The sequence below is a fragment of the Oryza brachyantha genome, chromosome 2 (genome assembly GCF_000231095.2).
Source record: "Oryza brachyantha chromosome 2, ObraRS2, whole genome shotgun sequence".
NCBI lineage: Eukaryota > Viridiplantae > Streptophyta > Magnoliopsida > Poales > Poaceae > Oryza > Oryza brachyantha.
The window spans coordinates 27,291,258-27,313,737 of record NC_023164.2 but is presented as its reverse complement, the minus strand read 5'-3'; the positions used below and the strand labels follow the sequence as shown (position 1 = coordinate 27,313,737).

Genomic DNA, 22,480 nt, shown 5'->3' with positions numbered 1-22,480 from the left:
ACCCAATAATTCTACTTTCGGAGAAACTGGCATTTTCATGAGCCGTTAGGTTAAATAATAAGGTGGCGATTTTTGTCGAAAGAGCCCAAGAAGACCTGATGCAGAAGCAGCCCGTAAGGAGCAGATCATTGGGCCCATGGGATGGTGATGGGAGGAGTTGCGTTGGCCCGGACCACCCACGAAACGAAGAAGAAGAAGAAGAAGAAGCAGAAGCAGGCAATCCAATTCCAATCCGCCTCCGGGAGGAGAGGATGATGATGATGCTGTTTGGGGGCGTCTCTGCTCACTGCCCACCATCACCAGCTGCTGCCCTCCGCCGCTTCCCTCCCCCGCCGACGACCCGCCGCTCCTTCCTGCCACTGCCCTCCCCCTCCCCATCCCCATCCCCATGCCCATGGATGCGCCGCCGCCGCCTCGCCGCTGTCTCCGTCAACGATGACTTCTTCACCGTCGACTACGACCCAGAGGAAGAAGAAGATGAGGAGGAGGAGGAGGAGGGTTCTCCGTGGGAGGGCGCCCTGGTGTACCGTCGCGACGCCTCGGTTCAGCACGTGGAGTATGGCACCACGCTGGAGCGCCTCGGCCTTGGCGACCTCTCCTCCCCTCACTCTCGGGCGCGCGCCGCCACCATGGGCATCCTCTCCTCCACCCCCACCGCCACCGACCACACGCCCGTGCTCGTCTCCCTCGACGTCGCCAGGCGCCGTGGCCGCCTCCGCCTCGACGGCATCGTCCGCACTGTCATCACTCTCGCCTGCTACGGGTCTGCCTCCCTTCCTCCTTCTCTTGTACTAGCTTCTTCCCTTTCTTTTCTTGCAAAGAAAAAATTACCAAATTTCACTATGCAAATGAAATCACACAGGCAACTAAAGACAGTAACAGTCTTTATAACTTATTCTTATTGGCTCTACTCCACAAATCAATGGCCTAACCAGTGGTGTGCTAATACCTAGGCTTTACCAGTTCTACCATGAGGCTGGCACACTTAGCTTAGTCTTTATGCAATTCTTCATTTCAATATCCAGACCATATTGGACGGTTAGCTAGGGGTCAACTAGTACACTTTAAGGTAGTCATGCATATACTGTTCACTTATGGAGGATCCCAATGGTTAGTACATCTCCAACAAGAGGCTAATATGAATCCCAAAAATTAAATTTTGGCATTAGAGACTAAAAACACACTCCAACGGATGCCCAAAAGCACTCCCAAACTTTTAGCATTCCCAAACACATATACCTTTTGAGCTAAATTTTGGTCTTCTGCTGGGGCTCCGAATACAACAATTCGTCACCCTTGAGAACGATTCCGGCCTGTTGCTGCTGCCGTCTCCCTCCCGATCGGCTTCACGGCTGGTTGATAGGTTTTGCTAGATGATGTGCCTAAATAGGGGTTCTATGATGTAGCTCAGCGTGGATTGCAACCTAAAAAATATATTGATATAACACATTGAAGTATCGTAACAAATATATACTAGCTCATAAAGTTCTTGTGCACACAAGCAGAATGATTATATTCAGCATTTTACTCTGAAATAGAATACCAATGATTTTAATTGAGACAAAAGATTAACGTGGCTCATTTCAAAAATGTTGGGAACCAATTATAGGGCCACTGTTGGAGAGAAGGGTGATTTTTGGATCTAATAGTTTTTGGGATGAAACCAATCCGGAATTATTAGGGGCTAGTTTTAGCCTCCTGTTGGAGATGCTCTAAGTTGCCATTCCATACTCTTTAGGGATCTCAATTTATTCATGTTTGTTACAGTACATTACCCAAACAGTAAAAGCTGTTTTGTAGGAGGAATATTTAAGGAGGATTAATCCTGGTTCATCTCCCATAGATAGTACTATCTCTTCTAGCATTGTACGGATGACAAGTATCAAAAACTATTCACCAACCAAGTTGTTATGTGAAAACCTGCAAATATTGCAGATCTAGTAATTTCAGGTGTATGCAGGATTGAATATGAGGCTAGTATATATATTATCTCCATTTCATATTATAAGATGTTATGGTCCTTTGTGCATAGATATGGATGCTAATAAATCTAGACATATATAAAATATATTCATTGATCTATGGATAAATCTAGATATAGCCAAAACATCTTATAATATGGAATAGAGAGAGTGTTATTTAGTGCTCCAAGTGAGATCTTTCTAGTTGTCTACAATAGATGAATTGTTTGGAAAGTACAAACAGGCCATTTCTGGCTGGTTTCTGACGCAACATGAGCAAAGTTGTTAGTGATTTAATGGAACCCATTGTGCTTCGTTTTCAGGTGTGCTGAGCCAGCACCTGAAGGTATATTTGCAAACTTTTCCCTCTTACTGACCGAAGACAGAGTGGAGAAACCTGATGTAGTTGATCTTGGGACAATATTTGAAGAAGAACAAACCAAAGCACCTTTGCTAACCGGCGGCCAAGATGAAGACGATGAAGATATAGACTGGGATGACCGACTGCATTTCCCAGCTGGAGAGAAGGAGATCGATATATCAAAGCACATCAGGGACATCATTCACTTAGAGATCACACTTGATGCCTTATGCAGTCCCACTTGCAAAGGTTTGTGCCTTGGCTGTGGCACAAACCTGAACACGAGCAGCTGCAACTGCAACACACAGAAACAACAGGACAAGAATGTTCAACGGCGAGGACCTCTGAAAGACCTGTTGAAGCCATTGCAAAGATGATGTTAACACCCCGTGGGAAATTTTATACAGTGGTATGTAGTAATACCACGTTGTAGGAGTATTCCAAGACTACCAAGATAACATGTTTCAATGGTAAATTTCTTGTCCCTTTGAGCCCATCTCCTGTAGTTCGGATAAATTGACCTGCTGTCGCAATGGCTACCTCTTTGCGTGTGTTCGCGTTATCAGACATGTTGGAGGCATCGCTTGGGTTTGATCGGAGAGTGGGGTGGCATATTCTTTTTTTTCTTGTGCATATATATATGCAGGCGAACCATCTGCTGTATTCAACCCAACAAAAACGACACAAAATTACGTTACAAGATACACAATTCGAAAGAAAATAAAGAAATAATAAATCTGGAGGGTAGAACAATGTATATTCTCCACCAGCAAAGGCTTCACCTGTTATCATCTTATGCACTAATGATTAAATAGAAGTACATTGTGTAACCTGTTATGTCATTTTGATTTAATCAATGATACAACACAAACAGGAGAGCACACCGCACATTAGAGTACAACCAGACGCTTGTCTGGAACACAAGCCCTCCGATGAGCCAATTTTATCTTCCTCCCAACTTTATTAGCTGAAGCCTTCGGCGTAGTGAACTAAAAGTATCTAGCGCCAGAAGAAAACAGACCAAGATCATGGGAGGAAGATGCTAACACATATTTCTTCGTCACTCATTTGTAGGTCTACCATAGTGGCACACCTACTGTTGCTTAAGGCGTCGTACCTCACGAGATCATCACACCCACTTTGCGCGCAAAATCATCATCGTCCTCCAAATCATCGTCTTCATACTCCTGGTAGTCATTTTCGTCCTCTGCATTTACGTCATCCATCTCATAGTCGTACTCTTCTGCTGGCTCTGTATTTTGCTGCTCCTCCAGTTCCTTCCTTGCATCGTCTGCAGTTTCAGCAGCAATGTCATCAGCAGGAGACATGCTATCTCCATACACCAAATCATCATCAGCTTGGTAGGCTTCTTCATTTCCCTCAGTGTTTGTCCCAACTATGTCTTCCTCGTTGTTCTGGAACTGAGATCCTTCATCTCCAATGGTGTGTTCTTCCAGCCTGTTGCCAGAATCAGTAGCATTTCGAGGATCTGCCTCTCTTTTTCTCTTCAAGATAGCATCTAACGGTTTTGGGCCATCAAACGGAACAAGGTCTGAAGATTCCTTGACGGCAACTATTTCGGATGTCATTCGAACTGGCCCTGCTAAAGAACCAGCACTCTTTACAGAATGTCCACCTGTACTGCCGACAACCTTCTTTGCTTTCAGCTCTGCAAGGCTCTTTGGGCCAGCAAAGTTCAATGAGTCAGCATCTTCACCACTATTTGCCTTTGCCAAAGAACTTTTTACATTGGCAGACACATCCTCATTTGGTCTAGCCTTTAGCCTATCATGAAGCTTCCCTCTAAGGTCTGTTTGATTTGGTGGCGGGGATCTAGCTCGAGGCCCTCTTTCTCTTTCCTTCTCTGGCTGTAAGCCAAGTCTGTCAAATGATGTTTCCGCTGGAAGTTTTATTCTACCCTTCAATCGAGAGCTTGAGACACCGTCGTGGGAAGCCTGCTCTTCACCACGTCGACGATGATGGTCATGTCGTTCATCCTCAAGATAGATATTATGCCTATCAGAGACATGTCCCGATCTTGGATTATTGAGCCTTCTTTGCTTCAATAGCCTTTGGCGCAAATCTGAATTGTCTGCAGGCGAAGGCATGGGCTCTCTGTGGGAAAACCTACTCTCTGACAACAATTTCTCAGATGAGCTTCTGTGTGACCTTTCAAATCCATAATTACCATGAGTTTGCCTAAGCACCCCAATGTGCTGATCCCCATTAGTACGACGGTAAGTACTGCGGTCTTCCCTGAGTGACTGTTCAGCATTGTCATCAGCACCACCAGTAAGAACATCAGAACCAGCAGATGGCTCCCTCACAAATTCACCCATCTCCATACCATTTTCAGCTAAATCATCTCCAATTGTAGGCAGAGGCCGGTAATTCTTTGTTACACTAGATGGCATGTAAGAACTTTTATCATGAATAATTCCTGTTGAGTGATCAGGCCTGTTTGTCAAACTTGGCTTCTGAGCAGGCTTGCCATTATGAGCACTGTCCTTAGGCCTGCCAAATGTGGCAGGAGGTGCATTCTGCTGAGCAGAAGCGTTCGGTTTTGTCCATGAGTTCTTCAACTGAGGATGAGGCACAGAAGCAGGAGCAAAAACCTTTGCCGTGTGCTGAGGAGCAGGATTTCCAGTAGTCTGTGGCAGATGCAAGAAGGCACACCTATCCCCCTTTGCACACATGCCTTTTTGAAAGTAATAGCATGGCACTCCTTGCTTGGCTATGCCACTTGTAGGATTAGAAACAGGGGCTTGAGCAGGCTGTGCCTGCGGTGCAGATTGTTGAGATGTTCGTGGTGTTGTGGGTGCTCCGATCAGGCCATCCAATGGCTGGAAAGAGAGCAAGAGTAGTAATTATCAGCCCCGGCTGCTCATAATAATTGAGTGAGTGGGTATTATCATGCGTAGCTGAGTACAAGAATTGCAGTAGTTTTGGTTGAAGAAAAAACAGAGAGGAAGAAAAAACAGAGAGCAAGGGTGTACCGGGTGCCTGAATGAGCATTTAGGATTAGCACAGTTGCCATTGAACCAATACCAACAATCCCTAGGATTCACCCTGGCAGCATCACTATGACGGTACTCACATTCACTTCCCTGAGTGAAGGAAAAAGATGATGTCAGTGTATTTGCAGGTGAAGACTGTATTACACATAAATTAGAAACGACAAAGGAAATAAACCACTGGCTCCTAACCGACGACGACAGACATTGGCTACAATACCCAACCATGTACTCTAAAATGGAAGTTTGCATACATGCATATGGAAGCAAGATTCAGATCCAGAAACCGACAAGGGAAGTATAGGTTGGCAGAGTATTGACGGGAGCAGACAATACTATCTTATATTGGTCACATAGGTAGAAAAGAACCAGCTGATATGTTGATGCAGGTAAAAATGATGGTATGAAGAGCGACGACATGCTTTTTTGTCCCCCCATTACACCATAACACATGAGGCTGCTGTTATGGCATGTCTCCAATTCTCCATACACTGACACATGAGGCTGCTGTTAGTGCAGTAAGTAAGTAGTCGAAGTGAAAACCTAGGATGGCGTTGTGGCTGGACAAACGGGCGAGGAGCAACACACGGTTTCTGCGAGCCGAGCGCATCTCATCTCAATATCTCATACTACAAGTGGTTAATTACTAGGAGTAGTTTAAATCCCTAGCATACTGTAGCGTCTAGGCAAGAAATAATTTCATATAAATATATACTGATAAGAAGAAGGCACTACAAAATTAAGGGAATGAAAAGAAACCCTAGATACGAGACGCGGGAAGGCAGATCGAAAGGGGAGATGGGTGTAGCAGACGAGAGAAGCGGCAGATCGGGAGGTAATCGAGCTAGACAAGACGGAAAAAGCTGAAAAGATAGAAGAAGAAAAAAAGCAAGCGAGCAGATAATCAAGGCGAGAGAAAGAAGAAGACCTTCTTGCAGGTCAACGGGGAGGCGAGAAAGTAGATGCAGTCGGTGCTCCGGCGGCGGCGGGCGTCCTCCTCGTCGACGGGCGGCGGTCGCACGGCGGAATCCATGGGCGCGCGCGGCGGCGAGGAAGGGGATGAGATGGATGGAAGGATTCGGGCAGCGAGCGAGCGAGGAGAGAGATGTGATGTGTCTCTTTTTTTTTCTTTTTCTTTGTTTGATTGATTGTGTGGTGGTGTCGTGTTGCCTTGCCTGCCTCTCTACACTCGCAGCACACTAGCAAGAAGCACAGCACAGGCACCTGCAGTCGTCATCGGCTCACGATGGCCAGATCTGCCCTGGCCTCCTGTGGGTCCCAGTTTCTGCCATTCCTCCCTCTCCTGTATACTCTTTCTCCTCTGCTATACTTGTACATCTACATGTGCCGGTCCTTAGTGAATATATGTGCTATTTAGGTTTAACATAATATTTTATTATGACAAATTATCTCAATAACTTTTTAGATAAGTAAAAAAAATAAAACGACTTATCTTCCATCGACCGTTAGAGTGATCTACAGTGGACACATGTGTTTTAAGGGAGAAGGAGAATGATCAAAAAAGAGAAAAGGGGAACAGTAAAGTTTGAAATCACATATGGCATTGTTGAGCCTAAATCCAATGACCTTATTGTCTTTATGTTGATGACTTAAGTATGGCAACATTGTCAAGTCGATATCGCTATGGTTGCTAGATAATCACCTTTGCCTTGGGCTCCTCTGCTTTTGCCTAAGTACCATCAACTTTAGGCGCTCCATTGTTGCAATCATGGACTAAGGTGACCAATCGGCAGATGAGCTCAGTGGCAGATCTGGATAAGGGAAATAAGCAACATGCTACTTAATGGGAGGACGGAGATAGCGAGATTTTATTATTCGATGGCAAGAGGTGACCATGGATAGGGTGTCATTAACAACCAAGCTAACAACGACCGTGAATTTGGGAAGAGGAAAGTGTTTTGGATTTATATAATTTGTTTTTCTATCAAGGGGTGTTAGTTGCATAATTTTGAATCAAATTGTAAATTAAATCAATTAAAATAGGGATGCACAAACAACTAGATCTAAAAAAATATTGTTGTAGGTCATAGAAAGAATAGCATATAGTCACATTAAAAGTATTTCTAATGGCATCATCCTAAGTGGTACACTCTCTCATCTTACCACCACTACCATGAGTGAGTTGCATTAGAATGAGTACAATAAGTGATGTAAGCAGGCTCAAAATTATTATATCATAAAGGAGAAAAAGAAAGGAAAGAAGAAAAATAGGATACAAATTTATAGCCAACTGTAGCACATGCTACAAGACAATATATATATATATATGTGTGTATAAGAGATGTACCATAGATTAATGATATAGTATATGATTATATGTAATTATTGTATAAGTTTATCCTATGTTAACTTATAGTGACATGAAAAGGTTTTAGAGCTAGTGGCCAGCTTTTCAATTGACCTTGCTCTTATGCATATGTTTATACTTGTTATCACTTGTCCCAAGTGATGAGTAACAACTGACAGTGTGGTTCTTAGAATGTGTTATATTTTAATATGCCGAGACGTATATAAGAACGCATATAAGATTAAATAAATATTGATAGGACTCTTACGGCTAGATAAAAGCCCATCATGGGCAACGAAGCTATTTCTCATTTGTTTCTCCCCTTTACTTTTCAATTTCATTAAAAAAGCTAAATAGACAAGTGAAAAATGAAAATAGATTGGATTCCTATTTTTTCTTTAAATCCAAAAACTCTCTTTAACGAGTGTGTACCTGCTAGTAAATAGTAGTCCGTGTGAGACTAGTAACAAGTGGCTGTTTTTATAAGACCAAAACTAAACTCTGCACAGAAGCACCCCTAAAGATGAAGCTGGCATCTTCATCGCGACATATAGTGCCCGCCTTTTAGAACAGAAAATAACTACAGTAGTGAAATGAACACAACATACAGTAGCGAAACCAAGCAATCACCTTGTCTCCAGACATAAATGAACGAAACAGCAGGTAACAATAATAATGAATCAATACTGCGCTAGAGTCCCTTCGGGATGTCACCAAGCATTTCAATATACACACTAGCCAAGCAAAAGGGGGAAAAAAAGGAGCTTATCATGCTGTATGTATGTACATCCAATGAATTGCATGTAGTCTATTTCAAACCTGCAGCTGTATGCGATTGCGGGATAAATAAACACATTCCAATATTACAGACAGCAGTCAAAATTGAGTTGTTGCCTAGTTTGTCTATGGCGGCGGGAAGCGCTTTTATCTTCGTCATCCCGTGCACAGCAAAATCTGGACGGTGGGTTCCAGCCATGAGTTCAGATCACGCTTCCTAGCTGTACAAAATTAGCTTTAGCTGCATTCAGTTAGCACATAAGAGTACTAGCACGACCAACCATATTTCTACCCGATGTTTGCCACAAACGGCACCAGGCGCTTGTGATCCCTCTTTCGGCCAAGAGCGCATGTATCAAGGACACGCCCAAGCAGCAAGCGTGTATTCTGCAGCGCCACATCTCGGGTGGCCACTCCTCCAGTATCTGCAGCGCTGCCACCGCCTTGCCCCACTAAAGTCCCAAACCCTGAACCAGCAGCATACTGAAGAGGTCCACTCCTAGCCTTGAATGATGATTGAGGAAGAAGCATGCTTTGGTGAATCTTCTCCCCCATCCCATGACCATTTTCACCAAATCCTCCAATATCATCAGCTTGACCGCCAGTTACACCGCTGCAGCTCCGCAGAAGTGCCTCCAACACATTCAGAGCCTCTTGACAGTGTGTACTCTCCACAAGCTGCGAGACAACATTATACACTTGAGGTATCTGAGATGGATCCACAGGGGTTTGCTGCAACAATGATTTAAGCATCAGAAGCACCACTCGCTGGTAATCCAGAGGACCCCTCTCAAGGAGCCTAAGCAGGTGCCCAAATGCCAGAGATGAGTGCTTGGGGAACCATTCAGCACAGATTGGTGGCGAAGCACGTGAGAAAAGATCTTCTAAAGAGAAGATTTCCCCAAAGGAATATGCTCTGAAGACTTTAGCTAAATCATCTAAAGATTTGACACGGCACCATACTGAGATGTTGGATGCCACATAGCAAGCTTTCTGATTCTGCTCTTGTATAGGTGAAGATGACCCAAGGGAAGGCGCATCCTTGGTGAGCTGCAACCCAAGCCATGGAAGAAGACCTGTGATGTGCATCAACAGCCTTGTATCAGGATTCCCAAATATAGAATCACATGTTGGTATAGTAATCCTAGATAACACTTCGATTGCAGATCCATGGCTAACACTGGACATAAGCCCTTTCAGCACCAATGGTTGCACCCCTTCAAAATCAGGGACTTTTCTGGTCTCTGTCACAGAGAGCAATCTCTCTGATGTAGTTCTCGACTCCAGCCTGTGGAGGTCGCTTGTATACCCATTGATGTCAAACTCATCACGTGGCATGCTGGACAGTAGCACATTTTCAGTTGTCCGGTCACGGAATGTCAAGCAGTCAATTACCCTGCAGAACAATTCAAGTACCTGGCAATATATGTGCACATAATCGGTATGCATCAGCGCAACACAGCCCCAGAAGAGCTGTGGGTAAAGTATCACCTTCTCAGGCTCCATGTTCTCGACCATGACTTGTAGTGTCAATAATATCTCCATTGCAAAACCCAGAACAGCTGGAACAGGGTTACCCAAGCATCTGTGGATGCACCTCATAAGCAATACACAGCTATCGCTTTTAACACTAGGGCGCAAAGCACGATATATCTGGTGTGACCGACATGCCAGGTGACGAGATGTGCACTCCATAGCCCACTTAAGTGCTTCAGAGCCCCAAGTTTCACGAAGATCCCCCTGGAAGAAAATTGCACTAACCATGCTTTGCACAAGTGCTGATAAGAGTGAAGCACTAGGTAGTTCAGTCCGAACAAGGGTAGGATCTTCGTTCTCCCACATCAGGCTACCTCTTTTAGATTGAATGTATTTTATCAAGCTCACGACATGCTGTTTATTTTCCCGTTCACTGCTTTCAACCTCATATAGTTCAAGATGGCGCCCAGCAAGTGAATACAGTAGATTCACAAGCAAATCCTGGCAATGCTCAAGCACAATGTCTTCTGAACTATCCATAGAAACACACGTGACATGGAATAATAGTGGCAAATTTTCACGGAAGTCCTCATCATTTTCATATGCAATTTCAGCAAGGAGAATCAAAGCTATATCAGCACGTGAAAGCAAGTGCTGGTGACCCTGTAATGCAGATTGGAGCTCATTGGCATTGATCCCATGAACTCCACTGCCACCTTGGTGTAAAATATCATCATTTGAGTTTGGGGTATCTAAGTAGTAGTCACCACTGTCTCTGGAAACATGACGACTCCTCAGATTTCCAGCTGAACTTCGGACACCCATCAATGGCCCTGACATGTTCATTAACGCTGGAAGGAGCTGGCCTGACCGACCTGTAGTGGGGTTCGGAATGCTTACTTCAGGAGCCAATGGGCTCAGTGGGCCAGATACACTTCGGCCAGTGACTGCTGATGTCCGCCAGCTTAGGTTTCCGCTAACATTCCTGATTGCGCCATCAAGAGAACCACGGACAAGCAGGGGGGACATGTGAGGCTGGTTATCAACTATTGTTGCCACCTGGGAGGTACTAGGTCCTTGAGAAAACTCTAACACAACATTCGCAGAAGTATCAACCTTTCCAGGCCTGACTGGTTCATCATCGTCCTCTAGCATTCTCTGAGACAACTCACATACCAAGTGATCAATGGTCTGTTGTGGGCAAATCCGAGCAAGATACAGACTAACACGCTTGGCAACTGAAAAGTATGTAGCAAATGCACCAGTAATCTCTGCTGATGGATTGGCATCACAATCCTCAATACCTCTGGTGATCAAGAAGTTGAGAACAGGAATGATATTACGAGTATTGCTTGCAACGGTGCTCCACAGTTTCTCAATCTCATCAGGAAATTGATCACCATGCTTCCACGTCACATAATAAAGACTTTTCAGCAATCTCTCGCTCCAACCAGATTCTTTTAGTCTAACAAAGTTGAGATTCTCTATCCAAGGAGCCATGCATGTGAGGACCTGATGTTGAGCAATAATATCCACTGCATCAAGCTGGCGCTGCATAATTTCCTCGCATAGATGCTCACTGAGCTCAGGATGGTCCTTGGCAAGCTTTGAGGACAGCTTGTACTGGAATTGCTGGTAGGAATCTGGCAGGTTGCCAACAACAGAAGCCCGGTAATGCCCAACACCATCAGCATCATCTTCAGCCCATTCACGGAGAGAGAGTGTTTCCAACATTTGAAGGGCGCTATCACGGATCAGTTTTGTTTGATCAACCACCTTGTAGAGGATCAAGCTCAAAATTCTCTGGATTTCACACTTTGGAATTTCCTGACGCATGTATACTTCAGCAAGGACACTGAAATAACCATCTGATATTGGAGAATCTGAAGAGTAGCACTGCAAATGATAGATATTGTCGACATTTAACAGGTGATGGAAAGCAAAATTAAATTGTCAACACAACAATATCCCAATTGCTGAGAAGTGAGAAGCACTTGAGAATTTTTTTATTCAAGCAACTGTAATTGTGACATGAAGCATCCCAAGGACCCCAAACCTTGCTAAAAGGAAATGAATCGCTTCGAGGAAATGGTGCAATCCTAATTTATGCAGGATGAACTAACTAATAAGATACCACTAATGAGCTATTTCGAGAGAAAAATCACCATGAGCAATTCATTAAACAAATGCTATCAATGTAACATACAAATAGTTGGCCTGTTCATAGAAGATCAGAAAGTAGACTTGCAAAAGAAGCAAAACTTACCTGATCTATGCAAGCAGGAAACAAATCCAAATTTGTCTGCAAAGTATTCTTTAATGCAGTTTTTGCTAACAGAACTCGCAAGTGACTAGTTTTCTGTTTGTCCCTTCCTCCAAAACGTCCCCCATCAGGGTGCTTTGAATATGATGGCGTTCGGGGATCAACTGGTGAATGCCCAAAGGGTGCTTTTGGAGATAGTTCCCTAAACAAATTGTTGATCCATGATATTACCCGACCACTCATTTTCCTTGCACTATCATCAAAGCATGGCCCATATAGTAAAGAAGCAATGGCATTCATCGAAGCCCAATTGATGGCTTCCAACTGCTCAGCCATTTCCCTGTCAAATGCAAGTTTGTCAAGTGATTCCCTTGACCTACTATGCTGGCTAGCTTTATATCGCTCAACTTCACGGCGATAGTCACTGTTGCCTTCCTGTCCCCATGTGCTGCCAGAATCATCACTCCAGCTAAGGAGGAGGTCAAAAAGCCTCTTACGTAATCTGTTGTCAAATCTCTCAGACTTTGCATCAATAAATTCAGGAGCTAAATATCTCAGAACAGATGCTAGTGCATATCGTAGAGGCTGCAAATCTTGAAAGTTATCAGATGATGACATGGTTTGGCGGTATGTTTCTTCAATAAACTTTATAAAATGTAAACGCAGAACAGGTTTCCGACTAAGCATCCCAGGCCAAATCTTCTCAGCTATCATTCTATGGATGTTTGCAACATGTGTACGCAGATCCTCACGGCGAGACCTAGGATTCTGCAGGGACAAACACATTTGGTCACTAGAATGAGAGGTAACATGACTGTGCCTCCCATTTCAAAATGATCTGAAGAGAAGAATGAAACGTTTACCCCCTCCGATCACAAATACTTGTCGTTTTGCACATGAACAGAGTAGAACTGTAATTTTAACCACTAATTTCTATTGTGTTATGTTTATAAAACCCAATAGATTTCCATATCATGAAAGTACTTTCATAGACAAATCTACATACATGATTCGCATTTTCTAAATCCAATTTAAGAATATAATCTATTGTGTTATGTTTATAAAACCCAATAGATTTCCATATCATGAAAGTACTTTCAGAGACAAATCTACATACATGATTCGCATTTTCTAAATCCAATTTAAGAATATAAAAAGATAAATATTCAAAGGTTTCTAAAGTTTGACCTAAGTGTGTCCAAATCAACAAGTATTTGGATTTGATGGAGTAATTATATATTTATATGCTTAAATTGTGTAAAGAGGCTAGCATGTAAAATAGACATGTGAATTCATTAGATTAAACAGTTGGTACCAAGTACCAACTCTCAGTCTCAAAGGTATATTATGAAATAGAGAAAGATTGATAAGATCTGTCAATACAAAAACAAGCTATTGGAACTAGGGCGGTAGCTTAAAACAGCGAGATTAGTTCAGTTTGATTGAATTACATAATGTATTTTAGGCGAACAACAATAGTCGCTTTCTCCAGAAATATGGACAGGTCTATGAAATAAAAATGCCCTTCCTTGAATGAAGATGGCCACAGCAGAGTTAGCGTGTAACTAATTCAATGAACTGATAAAGTGGCAAAGTTAATCTGCTGTACCTTCCATTTTGGTTTTGCTTCTGTTTCTGATGAAACATCCTCAACGAAAGATGTAAGTTCACCAAGCATGAGTTCACATACTTCCAGATGTGAGTGCCCAAGGGCAGCTGTAGCAGCAAACTGCAGATACAGAAATCAGCCCAAAAGGGAAACAATTAGTGTGCATTATCCATAATCAACTAATCTATGCTGAAACTAATATTTAGTGGAAAACCGCTACACAGCAACATGTCATTGTCAGCTCACTATCTCCTCAGCATGCAAGTCTAATACACTTCCACGATCTTATTAGATGTTTCAAGTCAATATTGCATAGGCATGTGAGGCATCAGTTAGTTGATATGACTTATGGCAAAAACTATAGTTGGTATTTCTTGTGAACCTAATCTATAAGTAATACAAGTCTAGAATATCTAAATGCCGGCCTCTAGAAAACATCAGTTTACATCCCTAATAAACATTACCAATTCAGAAAAAGATTTACCATTGTTATCAATTGGGTGTTGAGGATTTCAGTTGGAATAATCAGATTTGTGCAAAAGAAAGAACAATCAACAAAATAAAAAAACAGGAAACATAGGAAATTTCAATGACAGAATGATGAACAAGCTATAATAAATATGCAATTGCATACGGTCATATGCAATGCAAGTTAAACATTTGGGAAATCTATAATCACGTAGGCGTGACTTACAGCATATGATTCGGAACCATGGCGCAGTGATGGGAAAACCATATGGAAGATCTCTCTGGCTGCTCTGGGGGCAAATTCTTCTCTGCTATCAGGTGGGCATGAGCATGCAAACATTGCATATATCAGCCATTGATCGAGCTTAGTTTCAGTATCTTGTGATTGTTGTGCCTTTCCACCTAGTTCGACAGGAGTGATCTGTTCAAGTCTTCTAACAACTTCTAATCTGTAGAGATAAAATAAATCAATAATAAGACACCCAAATTTATCAAATGAATGCAGATAGCACCACTGTGTAGAAACTGAGACCTAGCAACATCAAAGAGATAGCAAATGTGCATGTGAAAGGCAGCTCTTAGTGAAATAGGCAACCAACCGGAAGAGAAGGTGACTTAATGTACCCAATCCATAGAAAGCCACATGCTTTGAGTTAAGGTTAACAAATAAACCAAATTAAGGGTATGCATCTCTGTTAAGTGTCTCCAGGCTCTCAGCTAGTCAACTCCATATCAGTCCATCTATATGGAGATCTCTAACTCCCTATGAAATAATTGTATTCATATTATGAGCTTCTGGTTAAGTTTCATGAAATGTTGGGCACACAGCTTTAAAGAAATTCTAAGCTCCAGTTTTGCGTAGTATTTACATACTGGAGTGAAGACACTGCCTAATTTGAATTCCAAAATGGGAAGTCAGGATTGTTATCAGAGGGAAATAAAAGGGAGGTTTTGACAGTTGACAAACTAAATCATATTACACAGAAAGATTCCAGGAAACCCCAAGTCCTTGCCTTGCATCCTGCACAGAGCTTGGGCAAAGTTCAGCTGCATATTTGACAATCTCACTGAGGTAGCGAGCCCATCTGCTTTTGTCCACACTCTCTAAAATGGATTGAAGAGTCACATCCAAGGGAACAGGATCCATCTCTCGCCTCAGATCATAAGGTCGCCCAGGATCCCAATAACAGCTTTGAACTATGTCTTCCTGTGAATTTATGTAGACAGATTGAGTAATCAAGCATGGGAAACAGTTTAATGATGACACTAGAAGCCAAAGAAATTCTTAAGGCCCCACTGAATGTTGGAGGGCTGAAAATATTTATTCTGTTTTCTTCCCAGCAAAATTACTTCATTTCAAACAAGTTCAGCTCAAAGAAACTTAAATCCAAAGAAACAGAAATACATATAAAAAACTAACCCCATTTTCCTCTATGATGTCAATAATAAATATAGGTTCCGGTTCAAGCTTCAGTTTGCTGTCACCCCATTCATTTGCCGAGTAATCCCTGAGATCATTTTTTAGCGCTCGAACACATCGCAGTAACTCTAAAGCAGTAAGCCTTATTTGAACATCGGCAGAGCTGAGAAATACAAGACCAACTGCATCCATTTCCGAGGCACGAAATTCAGATACATCCCTGGATCTATGGAAAGGAGACCTCTGTAGTGCATCGCTTCCTAGACTAGAACGCTTAACATTTTGCATGTCTTTTGCCAAAAGTTCCTCAGATAGACATACTCTCCACAAACACATGAGCTCTACTAATCGTCCTAGTGATGTTTGAATCAAAAGAGGAAACTCATCAGGAAGTTTTAGGATAAAGTTGGCCATTCCTTTCAACACAGCAAACCGACGATTAGGCAAGCATCGTACAATCCTGTTCAGCACTTGCACTGCTTCTTCACGAACACCAGGGTCAATACTTATACCATGCTGAGGTATAATTTCGGTCATTTTATCATTACGGCCCACCTCTTCTATCAAGTATGGTATACATTTAAGCACAGATCTGAAGAGTGATCCCTGAGATTTATCCTTTGTTACATTATCTGAAAATACCAATGTTAGAACTAAGAAAATAAAGAGGAAAATAGGAAAGCTGAATAAGCATTGCTACACCCTTTTTTTAAGTATCAATAGTTTCTGGAAGACGAATGAAAATAAATTGACAATAATAATAGCACTTGCCATATAATTTGAATGTTTCGCCGTATGATGAGAAATGGCAGCATACCTATAGTAGCTTTTGATGAAGTAAGAAGGGCTAGGCTATATGCCTTGTTACAAGACCTTAAAATCGACTCAATTGCTGACTTTACTTTTGGAATATAATGCCCAATATTATATTCTGAAATTAAAAGAGTAAAATACTGATTAGTGTATTTTCAGAAAAAACTTAACTTTAAACTGAATGGAAAGTTCATAAAACCATGTTACCTTGGAAAACATCCAATCCAATTTGCTTGTTTGATGGAGAAACAACTATCTCAAGCAAAGCCCTAAGACCAACCACCTTTGCTTCACTTAGACTATCTGGTTTTAGCAATTCGAGGATCATATGATTCATTGCAAAATCCAAGTTGCTCTCAGCTAAGGTCACACAGAATTCAACAAGTTTATCATGCTGGACATCTTGAGTCAGCAAGCCTTTCTTCAAAACAGTCAGTAGTTGAGAGGTCACACTGTCTAAACAGTCCCACACGTGATTTCTGGGCTGGTAATCTGCATAAACATTTAAGTAAAATTTCACTAGCCTGTGAAGACAATCTAATGCCATTGATCGGTGATTCTTGTCCTGCATAATAAGCAATTAAGAATAATTAGGCTTCATACAGAAAAAAGAAGAATATAAGTTTCCAAAATCAGGATCCTGGTTTACAATCAGCAACAGCATTTAACAAATATTAGGTAGTGAAAATATGAGATTATCACATGATAGACCTTTCATATGATCACATGTGTGCACGAAAAATCACCTTGAGATACTTATACAAGATCTCCATATGTTGAGAAAAGTTTGTGTTGAACATTTGGGAATCACCGAGGCAAAGTAGAAGTGTTACAAGTGGAAATCCAACCTGTGATGAAGATTCAGCATTAAATATTAAAAATGCACAAGGCAACAGTAATTAATGATGTCTAAAAAAGGGAATAATACAGTCACCAAGATGATAATATAGAAAGTGAAGTTTGTTGCCTTATTAAACCAAAAACCATTAAATCAGTAAATTCCATTAGAGTACTCAGTTTACAAATCAATGTCACAATTCCTAATCCAGCATCCAGCATCATTAAAACCTCACACTCGCTGACAAATAGATGTATGTGCTAGTCATTCAATACCCCTAATGTGAACTAGTAATTTACTAGCAAGCTTACTTCACTGTATCAGATATTTGATATGAAACTTCACGATTTGATTAGTAAGGGGCACAAGTACAGGGCATGGTTGCGAAGGTAATCTAGGAACACTTGGGTCAAAAAGGACACGGTAAATGCAAAAACAAGACCAAATAAACAAGGTCTTAAGGTAATCCCTCTCCCCAGACTAAAAAAAATTCTAGAGGTGGACACGGGTAGTAAGAAATGTTGATGGAAATTTGTAATTGGTTGAAAAGAGCAAGTAGGAGAGAAACTTTAGCGGTGCAAATCTGTAATTGGTTGCAAAGAGAATGTAGAATTAGATATTGTTATATTTTTGGGATGGAGGGAGTAGGAATTATGTGAGGCAAAATTTGTGCACCGAGGCTTAGTACGCGAAGCAAAATAGGAAGAGTTGGAAGAGGCCTCACATGAAAAAACAATGCCAACAAAAAGAATAATTTCGGAGCCTCTTAAACACAACGGAAAGTCAAGGTATACAATATTTTGAACAAATGCCAAAAATGTGTACAAAATTAAATTTCAAGACCTCGACTTACGGCAATATGTTTGCTTTGCTTATCCATCCAATACATTAGCTGCAATCTTATTCGCAAAACAGCATCATACCAAAGTGACAATGCAGGTTCTACACCTAGAGGAGGCCAATGATGTTTGCCTCCCTCAGCAAGCGGGGCCAGTATACTTGAGAGCATGTTGCACAAAGCATGTTGCAGTTCACTCTTTCTTTTGTTGGGAGGACGATTTAAAGGATTTGCTTTTGCAATGAAGGAAACCGAAGCATTCAATCCACCCTCTGTCTTCACCTGAAAAGGTAGATTAGTAGGTAAGCGAATAACTACAGTGCAAATGGCGTAGCATTGTTATGAAGTTAGAATTTGGTTGAAAGATGATGAAGTGAATAGAGTATCAATTAAGTTAATGTTCTTGTGTATGTACCATGTAGATATGTTTCTCTGAACAAAATTAAAACTTTGAAAATCAGAAGATACTGTTTGGGATTTTGTGTATGGTGGTACACAAGTAAAAGCTTGGATGATTCAGATTCATCAACGTGCTAATACTGTTTGCTTGATCATGGTTTCACTAAAGAGTGGGCTTGTAACTGAAGCATGGTAATGGTATCATATTAGCTAATAGAGTATTTGGAATTTATATACGATAGCATGCCAAGATGAATCAGATTGTTATCGCCATGCATTTTAAATCCTTATCAACTCACTGTGAACTGGCACAAAAATAATTAAAATGGTAAACAATCTTTGTATCATACCCCCAATTTAAGGTAGCGCATCCCATTAATAATGCTGAGTGAATCGCTTCTAGAAAGAGGCGCATCATTACGCCGACTATTAAGCTCCATGAAAAACCTTTCCGTCACAGAACTAAACCTGTATGAATCATCAGAATTTTAAGTGACATAGACAAGGAGATTAACAACGTAGCAGCTTTTACATGGCCTCCCTCCCTCCCTAATTTGAAGTAACATGGAGTCATGGACAAAGAGGACACATAATAGTGCATTAGTGTGACAGGCTGACAGTTTCTACATGGCCTCCCTCCATCACACACACACCCCTTCCCATGTTCCACATAAATTAAGATGATAGAGCATACCTGATACGTGATAAAGCTCCCAAAAGTTGAGCAACAAGATCTAAGAGGAGACCTCGCAAATCAACCAATGAGGGATACTCTACTTGGCTGACAACCCTGCAGAAGGTAAAGAAGTTGATAAGAAACTCAACTTCTACAAGTATATAAAGTCTTTTTTCCCTGGAAATCAAAATTTAAGAGAATGACAAGGTTTGTGAAATTTAGTGCATGCTGAAAGAAACAAAATAACAAATATTTATTGCATGTAATGTGTTGTTATGATGAAATGCAAAGCCAAAGATAAACAGATTTAAGATGCACCACAGGTATGCATGTGTTTTATTCATCATATAAGAAAACCTAAGTAAAAAAGCAGTGATGTCTCACCTGTCTGCATTAATTAGCCAATCAAATACAAAATTTTCCAGGCCAATCCAAAGTTTCTCTAGACAACATAATACAGCTAGTTAGCCAACTATTCAGAAAGTTGCCCGGCAATAACACAGAATCAAATATATATGATAATAACCTGTTATTCCCTCTTGTGGGCAATACTCGGCAAAACGAATGCAGGCTGAACAGAATATGCACTCAACAGCAAGCTGGAAAATAACATCCATGAGGATTTTAGACGAGAGTATGCAATCGAAAATATTATGGAAGTAAAAGATTTGAGAGATCAGGGATCAAATACCTGCTGGTGACTATGTACAACTATGAAATAATTTAGAAAAACAGAGAAATTATATCTACAGAATGCATGTCCATTGCTTCTTAACAAGATACAAACTACAGTGGAAAATAAAGTGGTTCTTTATAAGGAAAGGGCAAGGGCAATCAACAACAGACCTTCTTTTGGAATGTTGACGCATCATGTGCACCTTTTGGTGATTCACTGTGCAACAGTGAAGAACAATACTTCAGTAATAAAATAAAACAGTGAGGAGTGATTGTTGTGTTTTTCAATAATGATTTTGAGGAAGCATTAAGGTCAGGAATAAGGCTAGAGCTTTCAAACTAAAGGTGAATAAGCATACCTTTCTCTCCACCGAAGAAGAGCTTCCAAAAGAGGTAAAGGTGTGTGCCTGGCAACCATGGCAAGTGAATCCAATACTTGCTCATAGCTTGGATCCGATGGACGGAGGTATTGCCCATCCTGTTTATTTCCAAAATTAGAATTTTAGTGTAGTATAACCTTTCCCTTGATGATGTAACTAACCAATTTTGAAACTGTTCATCTGGCAGGTAAAAAATATGCCTCAACAACACAACACAATTCGAGTGTATAATGCATCCATGCTATCAATAAAAGTGAAGAATGGAAATCCTAAAGCAATTTACAAGAATCTGGCAGTTCGAGTTTTGTAACCAATCAGAGATGGCATATGCTAGGCCCCTGTAACCAAGTAACCTTGTTGCGTCAAGCTAATGGCAAGGCAGGCACAAGGCAACTTAATCGAGGGAGTTTAGGGCAAATATCATAAAATGGAAAGGAGAAGGGCACACCGTTGGTTTGGAGTGCTTAGGTCAGTCACAGTAGTTGGCTGATATTAGAGTTGGCCTGACCAAAACAACATATCCATGGCAAAGATTCACATGGAAAGTGCCTAGGTAGAAAGGTTCCTCTAACGGTTAAACTGCAACAGCTAAAGTACGGAAACATATATGGCTACAAGAAATTTTGAGAGAAACATCATCATGCACTCGGAAACATGACTGAATGATCAGTATTATCTGATACCGACATGTGAGGACACATATTGCCAGAGCCAGAGCACACATGGGAAGTAATAGGTCCATGAAAAGTCGAGTAAGATGACAGCCATTTCCAATGATGTTACAGCACAGGCAAATCGAATATAACACGTCGTACTCATGGACAACCCGTGATGAAGCATTTTGACAGAGAATGACGTAGTAATAACATGGTTGGATGCCAATTGTTTGGAGCAACAAGCAGCATAGAACAATTGACCTCTAGCATTTGTGACGTGTGCACTGAATATAGGGAAACTAGAGGTGGAATCTCTAAGCGGTTGGAAGAGTTGGTCCCTGCAATCGATATGGAGCCCAAATCGAGGAAGAATCGGGCCTCCCTCCAATGAGATGAAAGGTAAAAGGCCAAACCGAGAGGATTAAAATGAGAGTGTCGAGGCGGCAGGCGATCTGGATGGGAACCCTAGCGATCCCGTTGGCGTTTAGCTGTGGGCGAACAGTCCAATCTGGTGGGGTGGGATGCAGAGGGGGGAATCCCGGGGGTACCTGAGCCTGCGCGGTCTCGATGCGGCGGCGGGCGAGTGGGAGGAAGCGGGCGAGGAGGGAGTCGACGATCTGCTTGGCGGCGCCGCCGGCGCCCATGTCGGGCGCCGTGGCCGCCGCACTGGGCGGAGTGGGGGGCAGAGGCGGTGGGTAGGAGACCCCCGCGGCTGCAACGGCGGCGGCGGAGGAGAGGTGGTGGGAGGAGCGTGGGGTAGCCAGCTTGCGGACGCGGCGGAGCCAGCCGGAGACGCTCCCCCTCCCCTCTCTCAATTCGTCCCCTTCCCTTCTCTTCTCTCTCTCTCCTCTCCTCTCCTCTCCTCTCTTGTACAATACCAGTAACTGGTTCTTCCTACTAGCAGTGTTGTAGTGTATTTACTGCATTTTCCTTTTCATCCTCCCATTGTCGTTTAAACACTTTCTCACCGTCTAAATATTCCAACGCTGTTCCCTTTATTTTAATCTAACTTCTTTTTTAATGCAACCCATAGAGAGCTACTTTTAAGTTAAACTTACCATTTTAGCACCTATCATGTTCACCATAATATATAGAAATAATAGTTTGTCTGATTTTGTGATGGTATTTAAGGGTGCAAGCACATAAATTAACTAGTGATGTTTTTGGTAAAACATATTATATATAGAAGTTTATCATAATACCTTTCTCAAGTATATTTTCGACTTTGTAGCCATTAATTATATCATTTATACCTTTTAATAGCTACAAAAAACATATAATCTTTCGTCCCTCATCAATAAAAGAACATAGTCTAGATCCAGTAATTGTAGGATTTGAAAAGATGTACAAAAGTAAGGGAAGTAGGCTGCATTATTTTAGCCAAACTATTCATCAGCTTTTATAAACAACGTATGTTTTGCAAAATATTTCTATATAGAATTTCATAATCTGATATTTTTAAAGTAGAATTTTAATTTAATAAATTTAATTTCGTCATTTATAGTATTAAATATATATAAAAAATAGATAATCTTTTATCTTTGATGT

General features: G+C 41.6%; 3 protein-coding genes across 3 annotated transcripts; 1 reads left to right on the top strand and 2 right to left on the bottom strand.

The window, feature by feature from the left end:
* The first annotated feature begins 98 nt into the window (after positions 1 to 98).
* LOC102707193 (large ribosomal RNA subunit accumulation protein YCED homolog 1, chloroplastic) lies at positions 99 to 2,887 on the top strand. The gene is made up of 2 exons (XM_006649142.2): positions 99 to 763; positions 2,285 to 2,887. The coding sequence occupies exons 1-2, from the start codon at positions 99 to 101 to the stop codon at positions 2,697 to 2,699; spliced, it is 1,080 nt and encodes a 359-aa protein (XP_006649205.1). The 3' UTR covers positions 2,700 to 2,887.
* Positions 2,888 to 2,927: 40 nt separating this feature from the next.
* On the bottom strand, positions 2,928 to 6,534 carry LOC102712143 (zinc finger CCCH domain-containing protein 19-like). The gene is made up of 3 exons (XM_006648110.3): positions 6,265 to 6,534; positions 5,319 to 5,429; positions 2,928 to 5,165 (listed from the first exon to the last, which is right to left on the bottom strand). The coding sequence occupies exons 1-3, from the start codon at positions 6,367 to 6,369 to the stop codon at positions 3,441 to 3,443; spliced, it is 1,941 nt and encodes a 646-aa protein (XP_006648173.1). The 5' UTR covers positions 6,370 to 6,534; the 3' UTR covers positions 2,928 to 3,440.
* A 1,780-nt stretch (positions 6,535 to 8,314) lies between these two features.
* On the bottom strand, positions 8,315 to 21,815 carry LOC102706919. The gene is made up of 17 exons (XM_015833802.2): positions 21,481 to 21,815; positions 20,256 to 20,374; positions 20,068 to 20,113; positions 19,748 to 19,820; positions 19,606 to 19,663; positions 19,240 to 19,335; positions 18,896 to 19,013; positions 18,162 to 18,428; positions 17,217 to 17,318; positions 16,678 to 17,035; positions 16,475 to 16,588; positions 15,658 to 16,289; positions 15,251 to 15,444; positions 14,464 to 14,686; positions 13,770 to 13,889; positions 12,164 to 12,928; positions 8,315 to 11,793 (listed from the first exon to the last, which is right to left on the bottom strand). The coding sequence occupies exons 1-17, from the start codon at positions 21,574 to 21,576 to the stop codon at positions 8,710 to 8,712; spliced, it is 6,465 nt and encodes a 2,154-aa protein (XP_015689288.1). The 5' UTR covers positions 21,577 to 21,815; the 3' UTR covers positions 8,315 to 8,709.
* Positions 21,816 to 22,480: the final 665 nt, after the last annotated feature.

Excerpts from the sequence above, each read along its gene's own strand:
- LOC102706919 (XM_015833802.2), bottom strand. The coding sequence starts at position 21,576 with ATGGGCGCCGGCGGCGCCGCCAAGCAGATCGTCGACTCCCTCCTCGCC. Across the intron at positions 19,336-19,605 it reads TGGCTAATTAATGCAGACAG|GGTTGTCAGCCAAGTAGAGT; the intron begins GTGAGACATCAC and ends TACCTTCTGCAG. Across the intron at positions 14,687-15,250 it reads AGCTCTGTGCAGGATGCAAG|ATTAGAAGTTGTTAGAAGAC; the intron begins GCAAGGACTTGG and ends TTATCTCTACAG.
- LOC102707193 (XM_006649142.2), top strand. The coding sequence starts at position 99 with ATGCAGAAGCAGCCCGTAAGGAGCAGATCATTGGGCCCATGGGATGGT. Across the intron at positions 764-2,284 it reads ATCACTCTCGCCTGCTACGG|GTGTGCTGAGCCAGCACCTG; the intron begins GTCTGCCTCCCT and ends CTTCGTTTTCAG.
- LOC102712143 (XM_006648110.3), bottom strand. The coding sequence starts at position 6,369 with ATGGATTCCGCCGTGCGACCGCCGCCCGTCGACGAGGAGGACGCCCGC. Across the intron at positions 5,430-6,264 it reads CCCCGTTGACCTGCAAGAAG|GGAAGTGAATGTGAGTACCG; the intron begins GTCTTCTTCTTT and ends TCCTTCACTCAG. Across the intron at positions 5,166-5,318 it reads AATGCTCATTCAGGCACCCG|CCATTGGATGGCCTGATCGG; the intron begins GTACACCCTTGC and ends CTCTCTTTCCAG.